Source organism: Plasmodium fragile (genome assembly GCF_000956335.1).
Source record: "Plasmodium fragile strain nilgiri unplaced genomic scaffold supercont1.20, whole genome shotgun sequence".
In the NCBI taxonomy this organism is placed as follows: Eukaryota; Apicomplexa; class Aconoidasida; order Haemosporida; family Plasmodiidae; genus Plasmodium; species Plasmodium fragile.
Genome location: NW_012192600.1, coordinates 252,491 through 264,994, shown reverse-complemented (window position 1 = coordinate 264,994; position 12,504 = coordinate 252,491). Strand labels below are relative to the sequence as shown.

The 12,504-nt window shown below is 40.5% G+C and overlaps 4 protein-coding genes across 4 annotated transcripts in view; 2 read left to right on the top strand and 2 right to left on the bottom strand.

Annotated features, from left to right (window-relative positions):
- The window catches only part of AK88_02155 (choline-phosphate cytidylyltransferase), a gene marked incomplete at both ends in the record, with an annotated part of 5,802 nt that extends 3,541 nt beyond the window's left edge, over nt 1–2,261 (top strand). Inside the window, one exon of the mRNA XM_012479789.1 lies at nt 95–2,261. Within this exon, the coding sequence (XP_012335212.1) occupies nt 95–2,261 (2,167 nt within the window). The remainder of the gene's footprint in view (nt 1–94) is intronic.
- Nucleotides 2,262–3,692: 1,431 nt separating this feature from the next.
- Nucleotides 3,693–5,954, top strand: AK88_02154 (uncharacterized protein; the record flags this gene model as incomplete). Its single annotated transcript, XM_012479788.1, has 3 exons — nt 3,693–3,860; nt 4,063–4,649; nt 4,850–5,954. 3 exons carry the CDS (start codon nt 3,693–3,695, stop codon nt 5,952–5,954), a joined length of 1,860 nt encoding a protein of 619 aa, XP_012335211.1.
- Nucleotides 5,955–6,268: 314 nt separating this feature from the next.
- AK88_02153 (uncharacterized protein) lies at nt 6,269–8,329 on the bottom strand (the record flags this gene model as incomplete). The annotated part of the gene is made up of 7 exons (XM_012479787.1): nt 6,269–6,424; nt 6,554–6,659; nt 6,826–6,880; nt 7,024–7,190; nt 7,370–7,459; nt 7,607–7,752; nt 8,168–8,329. 7 exons carry the CDS (start codon nt 8,327–8,329, stop codon nt 6,269–6,271), a joined length of 882 nt encoding a protein of 293 aa, XP_012335210.1.
- Nucleotides 8,330–9,607: 1,278 nt separating this feature from the next.
- The window catches only part of AK88_02152 (uncharacterized protein), a gene marked incomplete at both ends in the record, with an annotated part of 5,053 nt that continues 2,156 nt past the window's right edge, over nt 9,608–12,504 (bottom strand). The window contains one exon of the mRNA XM_012479786.1: nt 9,608–11,910. Coding sequence (XP_012335209.1) covers nt 9,608–11,910 — 2,303 coding nt within the window. The remainder of the gene's footprint in view (nt 11,911–12,504) is intronic.

Sequence of the window (12,504 nt, the reverse complement as noted above, 5' to 3'; positions counted from 1 at the left end):
AAAAAAAAAAAAAAAAAAAAAAAGGTAAATCGAGTAGTATTGAAGAACCTAATGATGATATATACGCGTGGTTGAAGAAGGCTGGTAAATTCAGAGCTACAAAACGAACAGAAGGAGTGTCTACCACAGATCTGATTGTACGAATTTTAAAAAATTATGAAGATTATATTGAAAGGTCATTACAAAGAGGTATACATCCTAATGAACTTAATATCGGTGTTACAAAGGCACAATCAATTAAAATGAAAAAGAATTTAATCAGGTGGGGAGAAAAAGTTACAGATGAGTTAACTAAAGTTACTCTCACTGATAAACCGCTTGGTTCTGACTTTGACCAAGGGATAGACATAATAAGGGACAAGGTGCATGGATTATTCAAACTGTGGAGACAGCATTCAGAAAAACTTTTAAAAGATTTTGCAAAATCATTTGATCCTATGTTTATAATTATTCGAAAAAGAAATAAAAAAGACAACCTCTGCGCCATGTACATGTCCGACTCCAATTTTTTTCTGAGGACAGTCAAAGAGGATTTAAAAAAAAGAAAAAGTTTAAGTAACACTATAAACAATATTGATGAATATTATTACTCTGCAGATGAGGATGATGATAGTAGCGGCGTAACCAAAGTGTTGGGTGTAATTAGCAGAGTTGCTAATGAATCTTATAACAACGATGTAGATAATTATGAAACGTGTTTTGAGTTGGAGGCTTGTTTGAAGGAGCGGCGCAGGTGGGGTGAGCCCATTGGGAATAGCGCCAAAAGTAAACACACACGTGATGAAAACGAAAAGTTGGGCCCAGACGAACTGCTATCACTTTCCAGTGAAGCACAAACGATGAATGGCCCTCAGTCAAACCATTTCAATGGGAACCAAAATGATCATCTACTAAACACAAGCAATGTGAAGAAAAACAGCGATCACGATTTGTACAATAATACGACCTATCATGATATAATTGATGAAGGGGATTTTCCCATGGGTGCAGTAACCGACAAGGGTGTGGTGAAAAAAAATTCGACCGAAATGAGGTCTTGCAGAGAACACAAAAGTAGCAGTTACGATAAGGACGAATATAATAGCTGTTCAGATCATTACTGTGGAGGAGATAGGAAGTCTAGTAACATGAAAATAAAAAGGAGAAATAATTCCAGTAAGGATAAATTATCAAATGAGAGTAAAGGGGAAAATTCTGTAGAGGAATGTCATTATAGCTGCAGTGAAGGAATCCGTAGCCGCAGCAACAGCAGTAGTTATAGCAGCGCCAGTGCTGGAACGGGCCATACGCCAGAAAGCAGTGACGCATCGGAGTCTCCCAACAGGAAGCACAGAAAGAGTGATGCTACCGATGAGGGCACCAAATCCAGTCAGGAAAAAACAGGCGAAACGGATGAAGCGGATGATTTGCTCAAAGGCATGCCAAAGGAAAAGAAAAAAATTGTAATTTATGCAGACGGTGTGTACGATATGCTACACCTCGGGCACATGAAGCAACTGGAGCAAGCCAAAAAGTTATTCGATAATACAATCCTCATTGTAGGTGTCACTAGCGACAATGAGACAAAACTTTTTAAAGGACAGATTGTCCAAACGTTAGAAGAGAGAACTGAAACGTTGAAGCACGTAAGATGGGTTGATGAAATCGTATCTCCTTGCCCATGGGTTATAACTCCTGAGTTTATGGAAGAGCATAAAATAGATTTTGTCGCCCATGATGATATTCCCTATGCCAATAATCAAAAAAAAAAAAAAAAAAAAAAAGGTAAATCGAGTAGTATTGAAGAACCTAATGATGATATATACGCGTGGTTGAAGAAGGCTGGTAAATTCAGAGCTACAAAACGAACAGAAGGAGTGTCTACCACAGATCTGATTGTACGAATTTTAAAAAATTATGAAGATTATATTGAAAGGTCATTACAAAGAGGTATACATCCTAATGAACTTAATATCGGTGTTACAAAGGCACAATCAATTAAAATGAAAAAGAATTTAATCAGATGGGGAGAAAAAGTTACAGATGAGTTAACTAAAGTTACTCTCACTGATAAACCGCTTGGCTCTGACTTTGACCAAGGTATAGAAAACCTCCAAATAAAATTTAAAGAATTATTTAAAATATGGAAAAATGCATCTAACAAATTAATCAATGATTTTACAAGCAAACTTGATACAACCTCTTATTTGTCTTCCCTCCAAAACTTCGTCGACAATGACTATGACTGGTACGACTCTGCTAGTAGCATCTGCGACGAATAAGCCAACATGTGAGGGGAAGGAAGAACAACTCGTTTGCAACATCGACCCGTTCGATATAACACGTTTGGATATTCCCACCTTTCCGTATATGCTGTCCTTTTATGTATAATCGTTTGAGCGGCTTTCAATTTTTTTTTTTTTTTTTTTTTTTTTTTAAACGATGAGTTTATTTTCGTGTCACATCGAGTCCTCTTGGATCTCCCGTCGCCGCGCCAAAACACACTACCACTTTGATGTTTGCCTCTTATTTTTATGTGTATAATTAGACCCTTCCCCCCCCCCCCCTTTTCAAGTAAATAATACAAATGAGCATTGTGTGTATGTGTGTGTGTGTATGCCCTCTTTGTGTGCATAGCAGTGTACATGTTTGCGCCATTCGAGCTGCTAGCTATGCGATGTTGTGTCATCCAATGCCACTTTATGCCGCCCAGTGTGTCTCACTATACCATCCAGTGTCACACTAATCTAACCCATTCATCATGTGTGTGCCCATTTTTGTGCTTTTTTTTTTTTTTTTTTTAATTCCCTTATAAAGAAAGCAAAATTAATCAATCCCATAAAATAAAATTATGTTTACATACCATTTGACTTCCTTCCAAAGAATTATTAAAATGACGAACACCATGTCATATTTGCATCCGCATCATGTGTGCATGTCCACTTTTTTTTTTTTCTTTTTCTTTTTTAACCCGCGTAAGATAAATTCCAGACTATTTTAATCTTTTAAATGTGCCCCCAAAAATGACAAGCTGGGGAGGATTTTTTTTTTTTTTTGTACACTTGTGGGACACAAGTGGAGATTTGATAATGCAGAAAAAGGAGTGAACGGTTATCCTCAGATTTTCATTTTAGTGAATATAACACGGGGATGTTGTAATAGAGGGGGGAGCCCCACGTTTTGGGCAGTTGCTCTTTAAACTTTTCCTCTTCCGCGAACGCACATTTTTTTTCTTACATTACCGTTTGGGTAATACACGCGCAGTGTATATACATGCGAAAGGGAATTGTCTACTTCTGCCTCTCCCTTCTCATGCCGAGTTGTATAGCGATTCTTTGCAGACGCTTAGATAGGTTTCGAACGGGCAACATAAATTCAGTTGTTTGTTCTTTTCCACTTTGTACACATACACACATCATCCAGCTCAAGCGTGTCGCAAAAAAAAAAAAAAATAACTTCCCCAATTGCTATTTTATGCACATGAGAAAATGTCCCCACACACACACACCCTTGTTGGCGTGGGCATAACAGCGTGGGCCCCTTTTGACCCATTTGTCAATTTTGTTTTTGTCCAGACACGTTGAGAATTCGCTGCCTCAGCCACTTTTCAATTTTCTCCTTAACACACCTCGACGATTTGCCTCTTTACTAAGTGTACAACTTGCTCCGTTGTCGTCGTCCCTTTCCAGTGTCTTGTACTTTCCTGGCGTAACATGAAAATCCTGGCGGTGGTCACTGTCATCGCTTTGCTGTTCAGACAGAGCGCCAAAGTATCAGCCTTGAGAAATGTCAAGGGGGAATCAGCTTGGTTAGGCAGGACCCCCGATGAACGGATCCTAACGAACAGGATAGAAAATTACAAAAACGAGGTGGAAGCCCAGGTAAGGATATAACCCAGTGAATTTTTCCCCCTCGGTGTATATCATTGAGGTTTGCTCAAACAAGTTCTTCCCTTTTTTCCCCCCAAATTATGACCCTAATCTGTGTGTACGTGAATGGGCATTCATCTGCAGTGATAAAAAAAAGTACCTCAAAAACACGGTAAACCATGTGGTCCCCTCCAAACAGGTTCTACACTTGAAGCAAAATGACAAACTCACGAATGAAGTGGATTATCAGCTGAACGAACTGATTGACGTCATGCGTCTTGTCGGAGACACACAAGAACAGCAAAAAAGGGAACTGTATAGTTTGTCCACGTCATTGCAAGTAACGAAAAATGCACTATTGAAAATGTTAAGTGAATATGAAAATAGAATCGACCAGTTAGAGTACTTCATTATGGATGCTAAAAAATATGACCCATTCAAGGAAAGGTTTAATTATCCTATATCCAAGTACTGGCTGCAGGTGGACTTTCTAAACATAAAATCCTTATGGAAGTACCAGAAAAGGAAGCATTACACTTCAATCGTACAACCAATTGAAATGACAAACATTAAATACCCATCATCAATTCTGTTGCTAAGACATCACATAATTGTTGAGGGGTTCATCAACGTCGAGGTTCTCCAAAAAGCTTCTTCCCTTGAACCCAAAATAAATCAGTCAGCTTCTGGTATCGTTTTCGATTTTGTAGATGCTCAAAATTTTAGGTTCGTCCAGTTGTCCTTTTTGAATGACCAGGCTGTTCTCTCCGTGGAAGAGGTGAACAGCTCCCTCAACAGCAAGTAAGTGTGGAAGAAGAAATTGTTTATGGGTCATGGAGCCGCTTTGCATTTTGACCTTTTATTTCGCTTATTCCCTTTTTTGCGAGGGGTCCATTCTGCCCTGTACCCGTTCACATTAATCATTTGGTAATTTGTTCCTTTTCTTTTTTTTTTTTTTCTTTTCCGCATCGCGCCCTTGCGGCATTGTGGCATTTTTGAAGAATACTGTCCAAAGGAGTGGAGGCGCACGCAAAAGACTTCAACACCCTGACGTGCGAATTTGTTTCTGGAAAAATGAATGTCTTCTTAAACTACAAAAAGGTAATCGAGGTAAATTTCGCCGATAGAGGGGTAAGCGGCATGGGTGCAGGAAAATCTACAATAAATGGTGAGAACAGATCGGTGGGTCTTTTCACCAAAAGTGGGACCGCAGAATTTAAAAACTTCGTTACAGGAACCCTCCAGTTTGAACATCTCCTAAACCATACCCTGGTGATACCAGACAAGAAAAACATCTCCACCGTATCAGTGACAAATTCTTATCGATTCTCCAATAGGGAGAGTAAGGATGATCTGAGTGTGTACACCATACCTTATAGCAGCAAAGACTACGACTATTTCAAGGAGGAAGAAATAATGGATGATGTTTATCCTACCCCAGAATCAAATTCGTATTATAATGATGCGAACATGTTGGGACATCCAAAGGGGGTTAGCATCCCTCCCGCTTCCACCAAAGACATGATACACAACTCATGTGAAGAGTACAGAAAAAAAAATTTTAACTTAACCGAATGGATGAGCGATAGTACAGAGGCCTCAAACAACTGGAAAGTGATATCCCAATTTGGGATTAAAAGAATAATATTTAGCAACAACTACAAATCTGCATCGGTAAACTCATCACTTATTTATAAAAAGAACTTATGCAACTCGATTATCATATCGTCGTACATTAAACTGGAAAATGACACAGAAGTGGGACTCCTCTTCAGACATGACAACAGGGATAATATGTATACATTAACAATTTCAAGTACTAATAGGGAAGTCATTTTGAAGAAAAAAAAAAATAATATCGAATCGGTCATAAAAAGTGCTTATGTAAAAAGCATCAATTCGTTTCAAAGGCATCATTTGCTTGTGCAAGATACAGGAGAACAGGGCAACCTCAGCGTGTCCATAGATGGTGTCAAATTGTTTTCTCTGCGAGGTGAGAATTATTTCAACTCCGGCAGAGTCGGTTTTTTTGTTGCCCACGGTCACGCCGCGTTCGACACGTTCATAGTTGAGCAGCTCACGGAAGGCGGACACGGAGAAAAGTAGCTCCACTTTTGAAATAACCACATTGAAAAAAAAAAAAAAAAAAAAAAAAAATAGAAGTGGGGGAATTATCAACATTTGGGTAGATACTACTCACCCTTCATTCCTCCCGCCGCAAGGCATGGACGTGCCGCTCCAAATTGTGTGATGAACGCGTATATGTACACAGACACAGAGTGTATGGTGCTTGTTTTGTTCCCAATTGGGAAGACTTTTCATCCATTACGTTGACCACTTGTTGAGTGTACCACTTCGCATCTTCCATAACTGCCCCATTTTTATCCCCTGTGGCATTTTGCTTCCTCCCTTATACTAATTCACAACTCAGTTGTAACTGGAATGGGCTCAAAGGTTTTCCCCAAATCGTCTACCGCAATTATACCCTTTTCATCATTACCCTTTTTAACAAAATGAAACATGCTTAATGCGAATTTGACCAAGTAGAGAATCAGTGATAGCAGCAACTTGATGATCTGCACAGGGGGGAAAGATCATCATTAAATGTTTTGTTTGTCTTCCTTAGGCGTAGTTCACGCCACGTTACTCATGGTGGGAACACGCTCGGACCATCGCCGTGCCTTCGCGGGTGTCACACTCATTACCGTTATGAGGGCCCAGATGATACCCAGCCTTCGCAGGATTATATAGGAGCACACACTCAGAAAAAACAAAAAAGAATACCACACATAACGTGTGTCGTGTTGGGCCCTGACAAAAAGGGGTGGGTGGGATGCAATGACAAAGTGAAAAATGGGTCTACTGGACGGGAAAAAAAAAAAAAATGTACACACGAAAAACCAATTGATATGTACTGGTATACTTTTCCAATATGGAATTTATCCATTTGGCATTAAAAAAAAAAAGGGGGCCTTACTTTTTTTTTAAGGAAAATAACAGCTCAGTGCTGGATTTTATCTTCGACTCGAACACTGCCAGGGGTGGTAAGAAAAAAAAAAAAAGAGGCGGACACATGTGTAAACACCCCTTCGCACCTGTATCACAAATGCGAATCTTTGTATGCACTTTTCTTTTTTTCTTTTTTTTTTTTTTTTTCCCATTGTCGTATTATTACTGTAAAATATTTGATCCTGCTTCCTCAATTTATGGGACGATTCGAGTAACTCAGATCTGACGCTCTTCATTCTGTTAATTTCTTCAATCATCATTTGCTTCGTGTCTTTTAAATTTGCATCCGTTTGTTTTTTCTCTGCTGACTCTGACACTGTCCCATGGTCGTCACTACAAGGAGGGAGGAGGTGGGGGATAAATGTGGCCAAAAAAATCCTTTTGCAGTTATATACCGTTGGACAAGTACCATATGGGACACACACGCGTGGATGCCGCCTCTCTAAGTGCATACTCTCATGGTAAAATCGAGTGGGATGTGATTCATCCCTATGCAGAGACATGCACTGTACCTTTTACGCTTGGTCAGAAATTCATTCATGCATAGGCGGTGGTAGTCTTTCCCCTTCTTGTTCCACCATATGCTCAGCTTTGTCTTATACCTTGGGTGAAAAGGGAGGGGGGGTGCGAATGATATACAAATGGGGTGAGCACGGGAAAGGACACAAATGATGCGTTCGGCCCCTCCATAAAATAAAAGAAATAGTCGCTACGCTTCTAGTTTTGCTCCTAGTTTCGCCTCGCCTTACCTTTCCACATTCCCTTGGTGGTACTCGAACTGGTTCTTGACGTCCTCCAAGTCCTCATCGGACACCTCGGCGCATAGGATCTTGTCTTTGCATTCCGCAGCTAGGCTAGAGTAGTGGACAATTCTCTTCGCGACTTTTCCTCGAAACTGCGAGCAGTGTGGGGGGAGCATGAGTGCATAGCGAGGCGGAAATGCAGGCAAGGGGAAACGCAGACGGGTGGCAGAGTCCACACGTAGGTGAAGTACAATGCGCTGCTTCGGTGTTCCAAAATTGGGCACTGCCCCATTTGGTTGAGACCTCTGGATGGGCATGAACGAACGGAACGCCCCCATCAGAGCATGTGTACACAGGAGGGCCTCTCAAGTAGAGATGTGCTTGACGAGACTTTCTTCAAACACAGGGGGGACACACTGGGCACAAAGGCGGTTAGGTTACCCCCCACTGGACTAACACATTGTGTACTGCTTTCCCCGATTTGCCCTTTCCCCCGTCCTCCTCACAACCGGACGGCCCTAAGATTGCGCTAAACCTGTGCAGAGTGACCTGCACTTGAGAACGTACCAACAAAAAGGCGTCATGGCTATTCAGGTCATCCTCCGATAAAAATAAATTTTTCAGATTATCTTCAATCAATTTCATATGATTTATCATGGAGCTGATTTTGCTCAAGGTTTCTACATGTTCGTTTTTTTTCCCCAAATTTGGTACAAAAGGTTTTTTCATTTTTCTTTTTTTTTTTTATTCGTAAAGGAATACTAAAAAAAAACAAAGGGGGTGGAAGTTGGGGACAGCACAAGGAAGTACTTTACCCCCTGTTATGGCCAGTACAACTTCCTATGCAGTTTTTATACCAAGAAGCAAATTTCCCTTTCCCCATTTTGCTGCCTTTCTGGGTGGTACCTTATTACGAACGTTTGGCCTGCTCACTGGCCTTCAAGCCCATGGGCCGCATGCGCTCATCTGGGAATTCATACAGCTATGTAATTCAGTGTGGTTACTCTTAAACGTGCAATTAGAGGCCATGCGCTGTTTTTTTCATATTTCGTAAAGGGAACAAATTGGGTGAAACGATTTGCAGACGCACTATAGTATGGAGGCTTGCCTCTTTTTTTATCGCAGCCATGTGCACTGTTCTTTTGGCGCAACTAATTTTGTTCGCAGGGATGCCCCTCCACCTTTTTTAGCACAGCTTCAAATGTAAAAAAGCTTTTTGCCGTTGGGCGCATTTGAAAAAGGCAGTTTTTATTCCTATCGAAACAAAAAAAAAAAAAAAAAAAAAATACGAACAGCTCCATTACACTTTCTAGAGCATTCATCTTAGTAGCCACTGTCGCCTGACCATTTTTCAAAACAGATCTGCCCTAAAGTATGCACAACGAATTGGCCTATTCAATAATTCACTTTCATCATTTAAAAAAAATTTCGGGTATGTTAAAATGAGTTCAGTAAAGGGGTGGTTACAAAATCGATAGGGTAGGGGGAACACAAAAATGTTTGCGCTTTGAGAGAGGTGCTACACCTGACATAGTAGCAATCGCACTGGTGATGCCTGCAAAAGCTACCATCTGCACGGACGCACATGTGGAGATTGCTCCTGTATGGGGCATAAACTTTTTTTTTTTTTTTCCACTCTGATATATACTCATGGTCAATTTTAGAACTGAGAGGGGAGTTCAAATCGATGCGCAGATAAAGCGTCACATGCATTGCATATGTAGTGTCCTTCTGCCCATGACGACACCAACAAAAAAAAAAAAAAAAACAACGGTTACAGAAAAACAGGGAATAATGCACATATGGAAAATAACACGAGGGATATTTTACAGTAGGGGCGACGTGAGGGAAAGGAGTCACCTGCTGCTATGCAAATTCTTCACTGGGACACTTCTTCCGCGTTGGTTCTTTTCACATGGGTTAGGCAAACCCCGTGGGTATATGTACGATCCCCGAACACACACAAACGAGCTCGTTTTTCACGGGCGTATACAAAAATTGACACTACTAATTATGCGTGTCGATGTGCAGTACGTTAGCTGGGTCAGGTACGCCGGCCTCGATTCCCTCTTTTGGCTTATCATCCAGCTCCACCAAGTCGACTACCTCACGAGCTTCTCGCACCTCTCGCACCTCTTGCATCTCTTTCACCTTGTCCGTGTTTTCCCCCTCTGGGGCAAGCTCCACCGGTGGCGCAGACTTGGACGTGCTCTGAGGAACACTGGTGTTGGTTTCCCTTTTCTTGCTCTTAAAATTATAGTTATCAAAATTAAGTACATTTTCGAGATAAAATAAAATTCGTTTCTGTACACATGCATATTTGCTCAAACAAAAAATGTAGTTGTCCCTATTGAGCTGTGGATTAACCAAATCATCAAATTGAAAAAGCGCTTTGCTGTAACTTGCCTGTTCAGTGCTGTGAACCGAATTTGATTTTTCATTTTTATTGTTTGGATCTTCATTCGTTATAAGTTTCGATTCATTCAGTGCATTCTCCACCTTATCGTTAGCAGGACTTATCAGTGGGTAAGGTGATTCATCGTCATAGGGTTTTGTTTTCCCATTCAATGCTTCATTCGTATTCGTGTTATACTTTCCCCACAGGGAGCTACTTGCTATTAATTCTGCGTCTCCTTTGTTATGCATGAAATTAATAAATCTTTTGCCTTCCTTTTGGTTGTTATAGATTGAGGGGTAGTCAAGATTGTTATTACCTCCTTCCACGGATAATACGCTGGTGGTAGCGTTAGCATATTTCTGCGATGCGGCTAACTCGTCTTCCACTGGTTGGGCAGTAAATGCATTGGTCGCGTCGTACGAGGTGCTCGGTGCGACATTTTTCGAGTCTTTTCTTCTTTTCCTCTTTTTTTTTTCCTTTTTCATTTCTTCGGACCCCTGCACGAGGATGGCACCCTCTTCTCTGTCACCGACTGCAGATGTCCCTATCGCAGTGGTACTAATCGCTGCTGTGTCCACCTCCACTACACCCCCGCCGTCACCCCCAGTTTTCTGCTCCCCATTCCTGTGATTGCTAAAAAAGTTGGAGTCCAAATTTTTAATGTCACCACTGTTGATGCCCAACTTGATGGGTATATGTTTCTGCCTTCCGGAGATGTAATTGGTTAAATCCTCTTCGTAATTTTTTTCTAAATTGACGGAGGCCTCCACGAAGTCCTTAAAGGTGTAGGATAAATCGCAGTAATTAATATCTTCCTTATTCATGTCGTTGACGAATTTTCGGTCTATCCATATTCTGTTGCTTCTGCCTCGCCTCTTAACAAGGACTACGTTTTTGTATTCACTTTTATTTATTTTGATCACATTCATTTGTTCGCATAGCCCTTGGCTCTTTGCTCTTTTGTTAATTTTCCTGCTAACGATGGAATCCTTGTGGATGTGGGCGCACGATCTGTTATGTGCGTGGTGAGAGCGGTGAGAGTGGTGCGTGTCATGTGAGTGATGACTCTTGGAGTGATGGCCGCTGACATGGTGCCCACTCACATGGTGACCGCTCTCATGGTGACCGCTCTCATGGTGACCACTGCCCCTGTGGTGGCTGCCCGTGTTGGCGCCGCTGTACAAGCTCTTGTAATATTTGTCCTTCTTAAACTTTTTGTAAATTTTCTCCATTTTGTAATCTTTAAAGTAATTCCACATAGGACAGACATACGTTTTGTCCCTTATTTCATTTTTTCTCTGATCAAAAAGGATGGAGTTCAACTGTAGGAGGAGTAATTTCTTTTCATCCCTTTGCTTCATTTTGCGTAATATTCGATCCAGTCTTCTAAAATCTTCAATAAGTTCCTGCATCTTCAAAATAATTTCGCTATTCTTTTTCTTGTGTTTCCGCAGTGTCATTTTTTCTTTCACTCTCGATCTGAAGACTGAATAGTGTGGCAAAATATTTTGAGAGCTGTTCCAAAACATTCGAAGCAGTGGTCTGCCTAATCTTTTTCTTTTACTCTTCCAGTACGTATGGATATCCTTTACAACGTTACTCTTAAGAGTGATTCTCAAATCAGCAGCAGCTTTTATTGCATCCTTCAAGTTTATTTCTTCTTTGTTTTCTGAGTAACCTGTTAGTTTTTCAAATTTATCAATTAGCTTACAAAAGTCTTCATCATTCACTTGTATGTTGATGGAAGAGTTAAGACTTTGAAGAAATATTTCGTCTTCTTTTAATAGGTCGTAATGGATAATAGATCCGTCTGTTAACTTGATCCCTGTCACTTGGTCTTTATAAAGTTCATACCTGATGTAATGTGAGGGCTTCTCAAATATTTTTAATTTACTTGTATACGTTTCATCATCTTCGCAAATTTTAAATCTTGGAATTACAATATTTTTTTTTTTTTTTTTTTTTTTTTTTTATTCCATTTGTAAAGGCACTGAAAATGTTTTCGCCCCTTTGAAAATGCATATGATAGATCCTTTTTGTTTACGTTGTTGTTCCTGCTTAGCAGGTAATGCCGAGTGAACAATTTTGACGGCACGCCGATAGCACGTACATGTAGGTTTGCATATGTGTGTACATATCCCTGCGAAGGGAAGAAAAAAGGTTCCACGTCAATTCCATTTGCATCATGTTAGACCGTTTCTGTCACGTAGATATGAGTGGTAGGAGCGATGTATTCTCAGTTCCTAACGCAGACAGGGACATATATATATACATGCATGAACAACACATGTGCAAGTTTGTATCCGTGTATGTAGAAACTCAAAATTGTTGTTCCACCTTTGCTACATTATAAAGCTATGACAGCCCTTTGGGTAGGTGTATTTTCCAGCAGCGTCTGCGCTACCCAGGCAATACAGACATTAAAGTTGTTTCGCACAGGTACCCTTGAAGAGTACCATATGGGGTGAACAAAAGAAAGCAACGAATTTTGTTCTTTTTTTTTTTT